Genomic DNA, 15,975 nt, shown 5'->3' with positions numbered 1-15,975 from the left:
ATAATGACTATCAGCAGAATGGGCTGGCTAGGGTGGATTAGGCAGATTGAGATGGTCAGGTGTGATATTAAATATGCAAAACAAGAGTCCGTGGAGTCTCGGTTGCGAGTCTCAAAACACAGGATAGCCAGATATCTCTAGCCTGTTGCCACGGGGTGCCTCCATGATGGGGAGAGCACCACACCACCCTGATAAATAGCCCCTTAAGTCCCACTCGGTTGCGAGTATTGGAACACAAACAGGCAAATACCAGGGTGGCCCCTTTTTGTCAATGTCTAACTCAAGGTACGAGTATTGCGATCATGACAAGGGCTTGCTAAGGCAGGCCTCCATCCACAGACAGCCGTTTCGGGGTATTTGCCCCTCATCAGTGTGGAGTAGGATTCTGGCTAGTTGGGGCAATAACAAATCGACCAACAAAACACAGTAATCACTGAAGGAGTGAACAGTGTTCACTGTTCTCCTTGAGTTCAGTGATTACTGTGTCCAGGTGTGATATTAGCAGTCTATTCCCTATGGCAATAAGGCGTTTCAGTGCACCAGGGTCTGGACTTCCACCCCTTATGCACCAAAACGCCCCCATAACTATAGGGAACGGACTGCTAATATCACAAAACAGCACAAAGGATGAAGGTAAGAAGCATACCTTCATCCTCAGCACCCTGTGCGCCATAGGGAGGTATCAGCAGGTGACATACTTCTAACCTGCTGATAGAAAAATATCACTATATAATGGAGTCAATTGGAAGTATTGACTTATCTTGTGTTTTATTGATCAAGGCCGCAATGTACTTTTACACTTTCTGATGAATGCATGTGGCCGAAAAGCATGGCCGTTGGTGAATGTATGGAAGAATTCAGTGATATGCATTCATCAGCATAGAGAAACATGGCCTTATACTTTCCTGCTCTGTGACTTTCTGTGTAGTTTTCAGTCCATCCTGTACTACACCATGCATAATAAGTGTAGTAATCAATCTACTGTCTGTGTGGTTAATGTGTGTAAATGTTATCCTGGCTGATAATAGTCCTTTTACCATTTTAGGAAATTTATTGAAATGGGATTCATCGATGCACAACGAATAGCAATTTGGGGCTGGGTAAGTAACTTTCTGCAACATATTATACTATCAAGGGGTTGTCCAGCAAAAAATCTTTTTCTTTTAAATCAGCTGGTTTCAGAAAGTTATAGAGTATTTGTAATTTACTTCTATTTAAAAATGTCAAATCTTCCCATACTTATCAGCTGCTGTATGTCCTGCAGGAAGTAGTGTATACTTTTCAGTCTGACACAGTGCTCTCTGCTGCCACCTCTGTCTATTACAGGAACTGTCCAGAACAGGAGCAAATCCCCATAGAAAAACCTACCAATTTTACCATAATAAATAATTGAAATGCAGACAATTGGTTCCACACCCCAAAAATAATGATTTTTTAAAAAAATTCTGAATAACATGTAAAAAATTTAAAACAAAGATTTAGAAACAGCAGAATATGTGATATTATAAGTTACTGTACAGTAATGGAGAGGATGGGAAACACAAGGGCGGACAGAGACTGCAGGGAGCATGGAGGAATGAGCAGGACAGATGTGGGCACATACATGCAGCACTCTCTATCTGGGGAGAGAGGGGTTACAGCTATGGAGAGATTACCTTCACAGTCCTGTCCTCTGATGCAAGCCCCAGCCTGAAGTGGATCTGCTATGATTTGGAAGGTAAGGGAGACACTTCCTGGGTCAGAGTATAGGGCTGTAAGTCACACTATGCAGACCATGTCGCTCCCCCAGTTCCCCTCCCACCCAGTACAAGAAGCTCTTAAACCAAAGCAATGCTCTTAGACCAAGTTCCAATTTTGAAAAAACACAAAACGCTCTCAATCCAAGTTACTCATAAACCAAGGTGCCACTGAATTTCTTTAAAGGGTTCCTCTCATTTGGATGCCATTTTGAACTTCCAGGACATCTGTAATCCTCTTCTATTTGAAAGGGTATCTTGCCACACTGAGCAAAATGCGAGGTACCCTTTAAGGGGTCTGTCCTATTGAGACATATCACAAATCCCTATAGAAAAACCTCTTCTGTGAACAGTTTCTGACATAGACAGAGGAGAGCACTGTGTCAGAATGGAAAGAATACACCACTTCCTGCAGGACATACAGCAACTGATAAGTACTGGAAGACTTGATATTTTCAAAAATAGAAGTAATCTCCAAATCTCTATATATTTCTGCAACCAATTGATTTAAAAACTTATTTTTTTTCATCTCCAGAGTGACCCTTTACAGTTAAAAATAAGTCACTTATTTTTCCTACAGATGTACATTACTACAACCATTGAGCCCCTTTTATAGAAGGGTCCATTTACCTGCCAAAATATGGCTGTATTGAAGCACGTATTTTGGGCCATAAATTGTTCATAATATGTTTCAAATGAAAATATTACCCCCCCCCCCCCCCCCCCCCAAAATAATAGAACCTCAAAAATAGTTAAAGGGGTAGTTCATCATTTTTTTTTTCTTTCTAATCAACTGGTGCCAAAAAGTGCCAGAGAGTTGTATTTTACTTCTTTTAAAAATTCACCAGTCTTCCAGTACTTACAGTATCAGCTGCTGTATGTCCTGCAGAAAGTGGTGTATTCTTTCCTGTCTAGAAAGCAGGAGAAATTTTCTATGGGGATTTGTTTATTTAATAGAGGTAATTTACAAATCAGTATAACTTGCTGACACCAGTTGATTTAAAAACCATTTTTTTCGGAGTACCCCTTTAATTTAATAACTTTTTCACATTGCACTATTATGAACTGAGAAACTGATATTACATCCATTAAACACTAATGCAAAAAAATGTTCCATTCCATATCTGTTATCGGTGTATATACTGTATACTGATAACCAGATGATAGCACTAAGTCATTGAGTCATCGCTTCCCATGCTGCATCAAACTGGATCCTTGGTGTTCTATAACGGATTGTGGCCAAGTGACTTACAATATTGCCGTGTTTACGTCTATTATTCTTTCGACCGGCATTATGCTATTTGCTTTGCAGTCTTTATTGACTAGTCAGGAAGTAAGCGTAGACGGGAGACCTATGCTAATGTACTGGTGACAGCTGGTTGGCAGAGCTATCTGTGTCATAAGGAACATACATTGTATGTGTATGTGCTCCGCATAGATTATATACATGTCTGGGCTGTAGATCAATATCTCACCTCTTGCAAAGTTTATGTTAAATAAAGATACATAGAAAACCAGATACAGGTGGCACCATAAGTCCCAACTATCCCGAGGCCAATATCTTTTGGATCGCAGCAAGTATATTACAGTGGTGCCAGTTCCAAATTGCAACAATGTGAATAGTTCAGTAAGGACAAAGAAGAAAACGGAACTGCACTCACCGGTTAAAAATCTTCATCTTAAATGGTCATCTTAAAATCCGATACATGTGGACAAGGTGCAAATAGTGCGGCAGACGCCACGGAGGTAGGTGACAGGCTGTTTCACACCCTTCCGGCGCTTCTACGGACCATGGTCCGTAGAAGCGCTGGAAGGGCGTGAAACAGCCTGTCACCTACCTCCGTGCCGTCTGCCGCACTATTTGCACCTTGTCCACATGTATCGGATTTTAAGATGACCATTTAAGATGAAGATTTTTAACCGGTGAGTGCAGTTCCGTTTCCTTCTTTGTCCTTACTTTCTGTTAAATAAAGTTGAGCTGACAGAGTACTATATTTTATATTTTGTAAGATATTTTTAAATAGGGAGGAAAAATTTGTAGAAGATCCACAGCTCCATAAAACTTCAATAATGTATATTAAAAACTGGATACAAAATTTTAAAAAATCACACCGATGCGTTTCAGGGACATCCCTTAATCACGACTACATGGCAACTAAGGGAATGTTTCCAAAATGCATCGGCTGTTTTTTAAAACTTTGTATCCAGTTTTTAATATGCTGTAAAAAAAGAAAAGAAAAAAAAAAAGATTAAGAAGTTCTATGAAGCTGTGGATATTTTACATTTTTTTCCTTGGACTTTGCCGGTGTACAGCCCATGTTACCCATGTGCTCCTGCATGGAATCTTGCTTTAAATTAAAGAAACTCTAGTACAGTGAGCTGACACTCTATTTTTATTTGCTGCTTATTTGTCAGTAAGACCCTGTTTCTCCGAAAATAAGACAGGATCTTATAATATTTTTTTTCTCTGAAAAAAGGGTTAGGGCTTATATTTAGGGTAGGTCTTATTTTTGGAAAAAGACTGGATGCCCTTAGGGCCCATTCACAGTATGGAGTTTGGACAAAATTTCATGCGGAGTCCGTGCTGTGGACCCCACTTGAGGTTATGCTTGTTCTATTAATTGAATAGGATGCCTGACATGCACTCCGCACTCCGCAGTGACATGTCAATTCTTTGTGCGGATTGCGGAGTGCCCGTGAGGCATCCTATTCAATCAATGGGAGAGGTGGAACATCAAGTGGGAACTCCTCTTAAAATTTTGCCCCAATTCCATAGCGTTAACAGATCCTTACACTGTAGCTCCATACTGTATACGGTATTTAGCCACCATACTCTATGTCCCACTGTTGTTAGGCTCCTATGCTGTAAGTTACCCTGTACGTAGGCCTATATACTGTATACCTGCCTCCCCCCTCGGTACTTCTTACCCCATACTCATATACATACCTCTCTGCAGTAAGGCCCCCCATACTGTATACATCCCCCTCTGCAGTAAGGCCCCCCCATACTGTATACATCCCCCTCTGCAGTAAGGCCCCCCCATACTGTATACATCCCCCTCTGCAGTAAGGCCCCCCCATACTGTATACATCCCCCTCTGCAGTAAGGCCCCCCCATACTGTATACATCTCCCTCTGCAGTAAGGCCCCCCCATACTGTATACATCCCTCTCTGCAGTAAGGCCCCCCATACTGTATACATCCCCCTCTGCAGTAAGGCCCCCCCCATACTGTATATATCCCCCTCTGCAGTAAGGCCCCTCATACTGTATACATCCCCCTCTGCAGTAAGGCCCCCCCATACTGTATACATCCCCCTCTGCAGTAAGGCCCCCCCATACTGTATACATCCCCCTCTGCAGTAAGCCCCCCCCCCCATACTGTATACATCCCTCTCTGCAGTAAGGCCCTCCATACTGTATACATCCCCCTCCCCTCATCTGTAGTTGTTCCCCCATATACACCCTCCCTCTGCAGGTAGTCCCCATACTGTTTACCTCCTTCTCCCCCTGTGTTCCCTATACTTAGCTTGGCAATGTTTGGAAGCCCCATAGAGAATGAATAGAGCCCTTGGCACAAACATGCATTGTGTCGTATTTATTTAGGGGACAAAAGAAATACTCTACAAACAGGATCATTGAGGGTCCCAGGAAGCAGACCCCCACCATTTACCTTGTTATTGCCTATCATGTAAAATGTTTGGAATACCACTTAAAATACCTTTATTTGTAGAGTATTTCTTTACCTAATAGGACCTGTCAGCTCTGGTAATACATAACAAATAACAATTCTGGAACATCTTCCTTAGAACGTTGGGCTGTTCTTCTGGTATCCCCCTAGTAATATGAACAGACATCAAAGTGTTACCATTGCCATTCAGTCTGTAATACTATACAACGAGAGCTGTTAGGGTACTATTACACTAAGCGATTTTTCACCGATCAACGATTAACGATCTCAAACGGATATGGCGAACGACCTGAAATCGTTCACCCAATTACACGGAACGATGATCGTTACTTATGATCGTTTTTGCGGTCGTCTTGTCATCGCTATTGCTTTCGTCGCTACTGCGAACGACTGAACGATGTCTTATTCAATGCGAACGATCAACGATAAAAATAGGTCCAAATTCTAGTAAACGACCAACGATTTCTCGTTGGTTGTTTAATCGTTGTCTGCTATTACACTAAACGATTATCGTTCAAATCAGATAATCGTCCCTTGAAACCCTAGAGACACAACCTGGGTCTGGTAATGCTCAGTTGGCTGGTGTGTGGTTGGGCACAGCATGGCACAAAGAGGGGGTGACCTTCCCCTGCACTGAATTTTCTATGGGCATGTGTTAATTTTAGCAAAAATCTATACCAACTTGGAACTGGTATAGAGTTATGTACTGCTACATAAATTCATCATCAATATTTAATGTCCGGGATATTACTGTACGTGTATAAGACGCCACTGTGTCTCACTCCAATAATACCTATATAACTGTGTCCAGGTACTTACTAAAGCCGACACGTCAGATGAAGAGACAGGTTCCCTTTAAACAGGGGTTGAAATGAGGGCATGAACTTTACTGAAAGCCAAATTGACATTGAAACTTTTTTGCATACTTATTTAGCTTTGAAGTAAACTTGCTCTTTGCATATATTTATAAAGTAAGAGATAATAAAGAAATTATCTGGTGTTTACAGTGATATGAGACATAACATAATGACTTTATACAATGTTTACAGGATACACTTATCTTGTATATCAGACTTAGTTTTATCTGCCTATTAGCCTGGGGTTACTCTGACCCAACTAATATTAAAGGGGTCTTCCAGAAGGTACAACAAATCTTGCAATAGGGAGTATAAAATAAGAAAAAAACACATTGTTCTCTCCATTGTTCTCCACTAGTCTTTGTTAGCATGGCAGAAGTTATAAAGTACATTGGTCGATACAGTCGATATTGACTGGCTGCAGGGGTCATATATTGTACTCTTTAACAACCTTTTTAAGCCAAAAAAAACCTTGTATAATGCCCAATGGCCAGTCAATTTATCAACGTATGGGTGACAGATAATACTACTTTATTATAATGAAGCATATTTTTTTTATATAGCAAGATTACGTACTAATGTTCTCCGGTAAACTAGTGCCAAGGGCCCCATAAGGACTGATGTAACCCTCAGAGATTAACAATGTTTTACTTTGGTTTACTGCATGACATACAGTGACCAGGTAGTAAATCATTGCACTTTGTTCAAGGCAATAATGGGTTTATAAGCTTCAGGAATTTGGTGTTACATTAGCTTTTATTTTAAGATTGCTCAGATTATTCATAAAATAGATAAAGGGAAAACACAAACAGTATAATATAAAAGATTCATTTGCTTTGAGGTTGAGCAGTTACAGAAACTGATTAAAATACAGAATAAACAGTTTGGAAAAGCATGAAGGGTCCTGAGCGGGAACACAGGCCCAACGTGATATAGATGTTTACTTCATGTCTGAACATGTTGTGTATGAAGGACCAAAAAAAAAAAATGTAAAAAAAATATTATTTATGAAAATACCAGACCATGATGCAGATGACACTCAATGTACCCCTATGGCCCAGATGTTACCTCTCTGCTATCTGGGATTCCACAGCATCTATCACAGATATCTTTTTTCTTGTCCATTTACTGTACTTTCTAAAACAAAATGCCATGCAAAGATAATGGAATAGAGAATATTTCCATCATTTTACTCAACTATCCCACCAGAATTATCAATTCCAGTAAAAGGCTCTGCTCTTTCCCGGTTCCAACAAGTCCTCTGTCTTATGATAAACTTTGGCTCCACTCTTTCAAACCACACGTCCAAGATCTTACCACTTATTTCAGCTTCCACCTCAAAGTCATTTCCGAATCTACTTTTTCCTCAACCCTTACCCAACAAAACTACCAGTGTATGGCCTCCCATCTACACACCTTAGGGCCCTTTTACATGGAAAGATTATCTGACAGATTATCTGCCAAAGATTTGAAGCCAAAGCCAGGAATGGACTATAAACAGAGAGCAGGTAATAAAGGAAAGCCTGGGATTTCTCCTCTTTTCAAATCCATTCCTGGTTTTGGCTTCAAATCTTTGGCAGATAATCTGTCAGATAATCTTTCAGTGTAAAAGGGCCCTTAGACTTATGTCAGCTGAACCCACTGTTCTCAGTGGATTCAGCTGTTGATATAAGGTTATGGGGCAATCTACAACAACCACCGACAGATGACGTTGGTGGTGATAGGAGTTGGCCATGATGGAAAATCGCGGCCGACCCCGCAGCGAGAGCACTCCTGTTCTCAGAGGGGAGGACGGTGACGGACGAGAGAGATAACTGATGGCCGGGCAATCATTCAACCAACCGTTTTTGTAGGTGCATTGGAGCCTTAACACTCGTATGCCTCTTAAATCCATCCTCAACTCTGGTGCTAGACTAATTCACTTCTCCCCTTGCCTCCCCTTTGCCTCTGCCTCTGTTAATTTTATCACTGGTTACCCACTGCCCAGTGAACTCAGTTTAAACTGTTAAAAGTGGCAATGAAAATTGACATACAATGCTATCTAAAACCCGTCCCCTCCATACATAAGCCTTGATCTTCTGATACCCCCCTGACCTAATCTCCAATCCTCACAAGTCCTTCCTCTGTGAAAATGGCAGACTAAATAGACCAAGTGGTATTTTTCTGCCAACAATTATGTGTTTCTAGGTCTTTATTAAAAATGTTGCTTAGTTTCTCTTCCATAGTGTACACGGTTCCTGTGTGAGCTCTATTTTGTCTCAACATAACTCAATCATGATTCTCCCTTGCAGACTGCCTTGTATCTGCTTTCCTCCTGTTCCAGAACCAGTGTTGACTTCAGCAAAAGTTTTGTGTACTATGAAATAAAGAAGGCCATCCATGACACAGTGGCTGCCTTCTGTAAATTTCAAGATTTTTTATATATATATATATATATATATATATATATATATATATATAGATGTTCACAATGAATGGATGTGTTACATTTTGAAGGCAGCAGAGCACTATCAGTGTTACTAATTGTTCTGTCATTCTTTCTATAGTCATATGGTGGTTATGTAACATCCATGGTCCTTGGCCAAGGTACAGGCCTTTTTAAATGTGGGATGGCTGTCGCTCCTGTTTCTAGCTGGGAATATTATGGTAAGTTTAGTTCTTATCTGTGCTGTCATAAATATATACTGGACATGTATTCAACCTAGTAATGTATGTAAAAGTAGCCAGTGGGTATGGCCATAACTGCAATGTTTTTGGGGTTGTGATTACTCTCTATTCTGAATAGTTTTGTTTTGATTTTTTTTTTCTCTTTCTGATAATTTAATTTGTTCATTACAGCATCCATCTACACAGAACGGTACATGGGGCTTCCAACAAAATCAGACAACCTTGTAAATTATCAGGTAATGAGGAAAAACAGGACAGCATAGGTTACTGTTTGTGGGTCTTTGTAGTGTTAATTTGTCTCCAGATTGTCCATATTTTATGTCCTCATGCTGTACTCATTGTATCACAAGAACTTTGCTGGACAGCTCTTGTGGTTTCCCCTAATACAGAGACAATTAAAATTATAAAAGAAAAATAATACGATAGACGATAGAGCTGTTATGTTTAACAGGACTGATGTATTAAAAAAAAATTGATGGCACGACAAAGAGATCATCGAACATTGAAATCGCTGGGATTAGTGAGGACACCAGGGATGGGAGGTTAGGCATTACTCTTTAAGGATATGTCCACACTACGGTATCCAGGCAGATCACCCACTGTGGATTCCTTAGCTCGTTCCCTCTTGTGCCCGTGTGCATCTCCACTGGTCTCATTGGCTTGATTCTATGGCTTGACAGATTACGCCGCCCGTCTGAAGAATAAGCGGGTTGATTCTTTGGACGGACGGTGGAATCTGCCAAACCATAGAATTAAGTCTATGGGACCAACGGAGATGCACATGGCCTTGAGCAGGGACAAGCTACGGAATCCGCAGTAGGTGATCCGCCGGGATTCCATAGTGTGAACATACCCTCATAAGGTTTTGATGTTCTGGGAGACTCTATAAGCTGCATATAGCAAATAAAAAGATATATACTTACCATACAAGTGCCACTTCCAGTCTGACAGTTTCACAGTCAACCACCAGTCTTAAGGCTATGTTCACATCATGATTTAGATTGATCTGTTTAATGTATCCATTCTATGAAACATAAAAAAAAGGATGATGCTGTATGCCATACTTGACTTACATTAACCCCCTCCCGCAGTTGGGCATTAAATAACGTCGCTGCAGCCTATGCCTGATGCTGCAGCGACGTTAATTTACGCCGCAGGATGACACATGCGCAGGAGCTGTGCCTGTGTCAACTGCAGCGGGTCCCGGCTATCAGTGATAGCAGGGACCCGCCACAACTCTCCGCTCCGGAGCCGCGCTCCGGTGCTGAGAGTTAACCGTATAGATACTGCACGACTGCAGCATCTATAGGGCTCCTGACAGAGAATTCTCCCTCTACAGAGGGAGAATTCTCTGTCCACTGTCCATCGGGGCTCTGCAAAGTGATCGCAGAGCCCCGATGAAAGCTATGGAAACCGGAAGCCTCAGACTTTTGGTTTCCTGGCTATGGAGGCCGGCAGGGGGAGGGAAGGCTGGGCGCATGGGGCACGCGCCCTTGAGCTTTGCCCCCTTCTCTGTTTCCCCTGCCACTGTCACAAGATTGTAACAGCGGTAGGGTACAGAGGAGAGGGCTCAGACATAGGAACATCAGCTTTTGGGATCATTATGATCCCATAAGCTGATGTCCTAAAACAACCTGGGCATTGATGCATCAATAACCTATGGTCATGAAAGGGTTAAAAAAAAAAGAATCAAAACGTATAACTTTTTTTTTACATTTTGTAACATACACAAAAATGTGTTTGACCATGTTTTTTGTATGTTTTTCAAAATGAATATACAGTGAGATAGATTTCAAAATTGTGATGTAAACCTACCCTAAGACCTCCATAATAACTGACACTGACGGTTATGTCTCCCACCTGCTGCCCATCCTCTCCATACACAGGAACGTTTGGCACAGCAGAGCATTCCTGTGTTCTCTTATGGGAAGGCGAGGGGTAAGCTGCAGTGAGAGATCTCTCGCTGCTGCTTAACTCTCTCTAAACAAAGGAGTCAGCCGTGATTTCCCATCATGCCCAATTTCTATCTCCACCAATAGCATCTGTCGGTGGTTGTTCACATTAGATTGGTGCACAAACCTGCCGTCAACAGCCACTACAGCCAGTAACCTCTTGTTAGTGAAGAGGTTTGTTTTGCAGTGTGAACATCTATGTAAAATTGGTGGGTTGGATTGTTTTTTACTCTCAGAGTTCAATTAAAGACAACCTGATAGTTCTCCAAAAACTAAAGGCCTTTTACACCGGCCGATGACCAGCAATGAGTGTTGCTAGAAACGCTCCTGCGGCCAAATATCAGCCCGCGTAAAAGTGACACCAATGAGCTGAGGACGGGAAAACACACGTTCCTCTGCTGATCTGGTCCTTAGAGTATATATCTGTGCTGTCACTTTAAAGATCATAAGCAACAGCCTATACTTACATCTGTGGTGATTGTGATCTGACACATCTTCTCCAGTCCTCCACTCTGACCATTGGCTGAATCTTCAGGCCCCACCTCCTCCAGAATTATTTAAAGCCAGAGGAGGCGGGGCCTGAAGATACAGATGGCGGCTGTATCTGCCACTACAGTTTTTGAGCCAAGTGAATCCAGTAGGGAGGAAATTTATATTTCCCATTTCTTTTTAGTCCACATCTGGCTTTGGCTCAAAAAACAGCCATGTGTGAAACTAGTCTAAAGGCCATTTTAGAATATTCAGCACTGATCTATGTGATCGGCATTTGTTACTGAGTCTCTGCCCGGCTCCATCAGCTGGGCCTCACGGACAATCACTGAATCATTTAATAATATCTCTATGATAACAATGATTTAATTGGTTAAAAAGAATATGAAATCACATAGTAAATGAACATCTGTGAAAGTTCATTGGGCAATCTCTGACCCTTTTACTTGTGTCATTTATGAGGAATTAGCGTTCCTATGAATACTCATTCGTCTGAATCAGCCCCAGTAAAGGAGCCTTTAGTCTCACAAGGAGCAGCTTTTCTTCCGAAGATCTTGCTCCGTTCTATCAGTAGCCTGCAGACCAGACCAAGCAGAAGGACTAGCAGCCAGTCTACAGCAGAGCAACAGGAGAAGGAGACAATGTTCAGGTTCCTGTTAGAACAGAATGTGACCTTGTCACATATATAGAATAAATTAAGCCAGAAGCAGATAGCTTCATGCGCCATGTAGTGGCCATGCTAGGTTACTGCAGCTGAGCTCCCATTGATGTAAATTCTTGAGAACGAGAATAGACCATCAATGTAAAAGTAAAACCCCTTCAACTCTCCAAAAACATCTAAATTTAGGCCTCGGTATAATTGTTTCCAGCCTCATCTGGTCAAAATGTTCCATTTTTATTCTTGCAAACTGGCCAAGTCAACTTCGTCAGTGGAAAAATTGGAATGTTGCAATTTAGAGGCAAATGAAAGCGTAGACAGAAAGGTAATTTTATAGACTTGCATAAGAGTTAATGCCATCACCAAACACAAGCCTTTTTATATTAGTTGTGCATCAGAAATCACGTCTAATGAATTACTTCTCCTTCCTTTTCAGAATTCAACGGTCATGTCCAGGGTGGAGAATTTCAGGAAAGTAGATTACTTACTCATTCACGGAACGGCAGATGGTAGGTGCTATCAAGAGCCAATCTACAGGGTAAACAGCAGGAGAGAATCACAGAATAACTTTGTTTGATTAGCAATAAGCACTCTACTTAGTTTCTGATAGACAGGCCCACATAAAGTGTTTGTGTTAGATCACTTCTCGAGCCCAGAAGATGCTATCATTTTTATCAATAGGCAGCTAAGACCTAATGCATCATGTTAAATATTGAGCCATTTTTCAGATACGGTCAACAGATGTATTTCATTGTGTTTCCTCATAGATAATGTACATTTCCAACAAGCCGCTCAGATTTCCAAGGCTTTGGTTGACGCCCAAGTGGATTTTGAAGCAATGGTAAAGTCTCATATTTAATAGGCATGGCTTACAGTGTTGTAAATGATTGTATGGTATCATATGTCTAAACGGGGAAAGATATCAAACATTAAATGTAAATGTGTGCGCATTCGCCATAAATATATACAGTTTCCTATCGGCCTGGTCCAACCCTTAAAGGGGTTTCCAGGGCTTCCTAGGGCTGCATCCAACTTTTTCAGCCACCGGTAATCAAATGTCAAGACTTAAAGGGGTTATCCAGCGCTACAAAAACATGGCCACTTTTCCCCCCACTGTTGTCTCCAGTTCAGGTGTGGTTTGCAATTAAGCTCCATTTACTTCAATGGAACTGAAGTTTCAAAACCCTATCCAAACTGGAGACAACAGTAGGGGGAAAGTGACCATGTTTTTGTAGCGCTGGATAACCCCTTTAAGTCTCAATATTTGATTACTGGTGGCTGAAAAAGTTGGATGCAGCCTTAGGAAGCCCTGGAAAACATGCATACAGCATACGGCGGATAGCTTTATCCATGTTTTCTAGGCAGCCCTAGGGCTGTATCCAACTTAAGGTGATTAGGGTTTTCAACAGGCACCTGAAGGGCCACATCCTTGCTATTAAACCCACATAACTTAAAGAGGTTTTCTGATTAAAACTAACTTGTCCCCTATCCACAGAAAAAGGGACAAGTAAGAGATTTCAGAAGGGGGATTCCGACCTTCGTACCCCTGTGATCTCCATATCAGCCGGTTCCTTTGCTTTAAATACAGCTGAAGGTCGGCATGTGTCTTCGGCTCTATTTATTCTCTATGGAGCCGCTGGAGAGAGCTGAGTACAGCACTCAACTTATTCCAGTGGCTCTATAGAGAATAAATAGAGCCACAGGTCACCTGCCGACCTGTGGCTGTATTCAAAAAAAGGAGTCGGGGCCTGATCTGGAGATCACCGGGGGTACGATGTTGGGACCCCCCACGATCTCTTACTTGTCTCCTATCCTGTGAATAGGGGCCAAGTAAGTTTTAATCGGAGGCCACAGTGTAAGAGTTTGGGAGCTGTGATCCCCACAAATGACATATAGATATAAAGGCCTAAAGATATAATTTTCCTTAAGAGTTGTGGAAACCTGAACCAGCATAAGAACCAGAAGACCTTTGGTCGAGATCTGCTTTTAAACCCTCATCATCATACCTCTGAAACTGGAAATTCCCTCTTAGCTTTCTACATATGGCAGACATGTATAAATCACATCATTATCAACCCATAGGAAATGATACATTAAATGATCCAGAATCATTCTACCATCAAACATGTTGAGGCAACCACAAAACATTTGCTCAAATACGAACCATATGTCTGATACCCAACAGGCAGAAGTTATATCATGAACTTCTGATCATGACTTTTATTTACTAGTAAACCACATGCTTGTTCTATCAGTTCCACACATTTATGTCATTATAGACATTTTGTATAGCAGTCACATTGGGAACTTGATTTGAGCCCTGAGGAAGTTCACAATGCATGCTTTTTACAGCGTTAGGGCCAAGCAGTTTGGTTAGTTTCCATTTGACCAAGGCCAAGCCTCTACATATTTATTATAGATCTGGATGGTGTTTTAACTATTGTGTAGGTCACAGTTGAGACCTGGGGCTATAGGTTATTATGCCCTTCATGACCCAGCTTTATGACCATGATTAGTTTAGTTTTTTTTTTCTTTTTGTCTAATCTGAAATCTGATGTAGGGGTTCGACCCAAGGTCTGATGTAGGGGTCTTGCTAGGGGTGGGGGGCACCACAAAAAACTTAACATGAGGATAGCACTCTTCTATTACAACCCTGGCTCTAAGGGAGGTGTAATGTTTCTCCTTAAGAATGTCAAAAAAACTTATAGGCCATTCATGCTCCACTGAGAATTTTATAAAGAAGGGTAGGCAAAGCAGATCTTTGACATCGTCTTCAGGGGATAGTTTTCCCTTCAAGTCAATATTTGATTTTTTTAAAGAAGCCATAGAACATGACGGCATTGAATAAGCCAAGCAATAATAAAAAAAAATCCCTAGAAGGAGACATAATATGCTCTGGACAATAGGCAAAACACCCGAAACAGCTGTTGGTTAACTTCTCCTGGGTTATTTTTATGGCATTGCTTACTAAACCCCAATCATGTTATAGGGCTCACATGACTACATATTAAGATCAGTAACATCAGGTCACTGTCCTGTTGTATCATCTGTGGGTTTTAAATGTGTTGTGTACATAATATCATCTTGATTTTCTTTTTTATATTCCATTTCCAGTGGTACACAGACAAAGATCATTCGATTGCCGGATCTGGAAGGAAACATCTATACAATCACATGTCTCATTTTCTTAAGAAATGTTTTTCGCTGTCGTGAGGCATAGTCATTGGCCTTTCAGTATATTGTATTTTTAAGATTCATCTAATTTTGACAAATGACAATTCATTGTATAGACAGATCATTGTTTGTTGTGTTTACTTTTGACCATAAAACTCAGTTATTAAAATCCTGTATATAGTCAAAAACTACTACTTCTGCTTAATAAATAATGGAAACTAATGTTTGTGGATGTCATTTCTAATGTCAGTTATGATGTTAGTTACACAAATTAGTTGCACAAATTATTTTGGTTGTGTGACTTGACTTGTTGATGTGATTTGCTGTCACATGACCAAAGTTGCCACGTAGCCCCAGCCTTCAGCCTACCATCAGCGTTTCAAGTAACTTTTCAGTATAAGCTGCCATGTGTGTTTACATGAGGAGTAGCACTAGTGCCTCTAGAATCAACAGCAGCATGGAGGACATTATAGAGCAGTACTAAGCAGTATAAACTGGAACTAAGCTATGAAATAAGATTTAATACTCATTGTCGGCTTCAGTAGTTTCACCTATCGACATCTGGCACTCTGAATTTACACCACCACCATTACACACACTTAGGGGGGCATTCACACTTTCAGTAAAACATGGAACCTACGGACTATGGACAGGTAAGCTGTGCGGTAGAATGATTCACCCCCCAGCATCATGTATCAATATAATGCTGGGAGCAGAGAAAGTGTTTGAATCTTCATGGGACTGTAATGACA

The 15,975-nt window shown here is 41.2% G+C and overlaps 1 protein-coding gene across 2 annotated transcripts in view; it reads left to right on the top strand.

Moving 5' to 3' along the window:
• LOC138800789 (prolyl endopeptidase FAP-like) overlaps positions 1-15,445 on the top strand; it is a 103,655-nt gene extending 88,210 nt beyond the window's left edge. For both annotated transcript variants that reach the window (XM_069982818.1, XM_069982819.1), the window contains 6 exons: positions 1,046-1,100; positions 8,830-8,929; positions 9,122-9,186; positions 12,486-12,558; positions 12,817-12,890; positions 15,164-15,445. In XM_069982818.1, the coding sequence (XP_069838919.1) occupies positions 1,046-1,100; positions 8,830-8,929; positions 9,122-9,186; positions 12,486-12,558; positions 12,817-12,890; positions 15,164-15,262 (466 nt within the window). In that variant the 3' untranslated portion in view covers positions 15,263-15,445. The remainder of the gene's footprint in view (positions 1-1,045; positions 1,101-8,829; positions 8,930-9,121; positions 9,187-12,485; positions 12,559-12,816; positions 12,891-15,163) is intronic.
• The last annotated feature ends 530 nt before the right edge of the window (positions 15,446-15,975 follow it).

Source organism: Dendropsophus ebraccatus, chromosome 9 (assembly GCF_027789765.1).
Source record: "Dendropsophus ebraccatus isolate aDenEbr1 chromosome 9, aDenEbr1.pat, whole genome shotgun sequence".
Classification (NCBI taxonomy): Eukaryota; Metazoa; Chordata; class Amphibia; order Anura; family Hylidae; genus Dendropsophus; species Dendropsophus ebraccatus.
The sequence above is the reverse complement of the archived record's forward strand: the minus strand, read 5'-3'. Positions and strand labels throughout refer to the sequence as shown.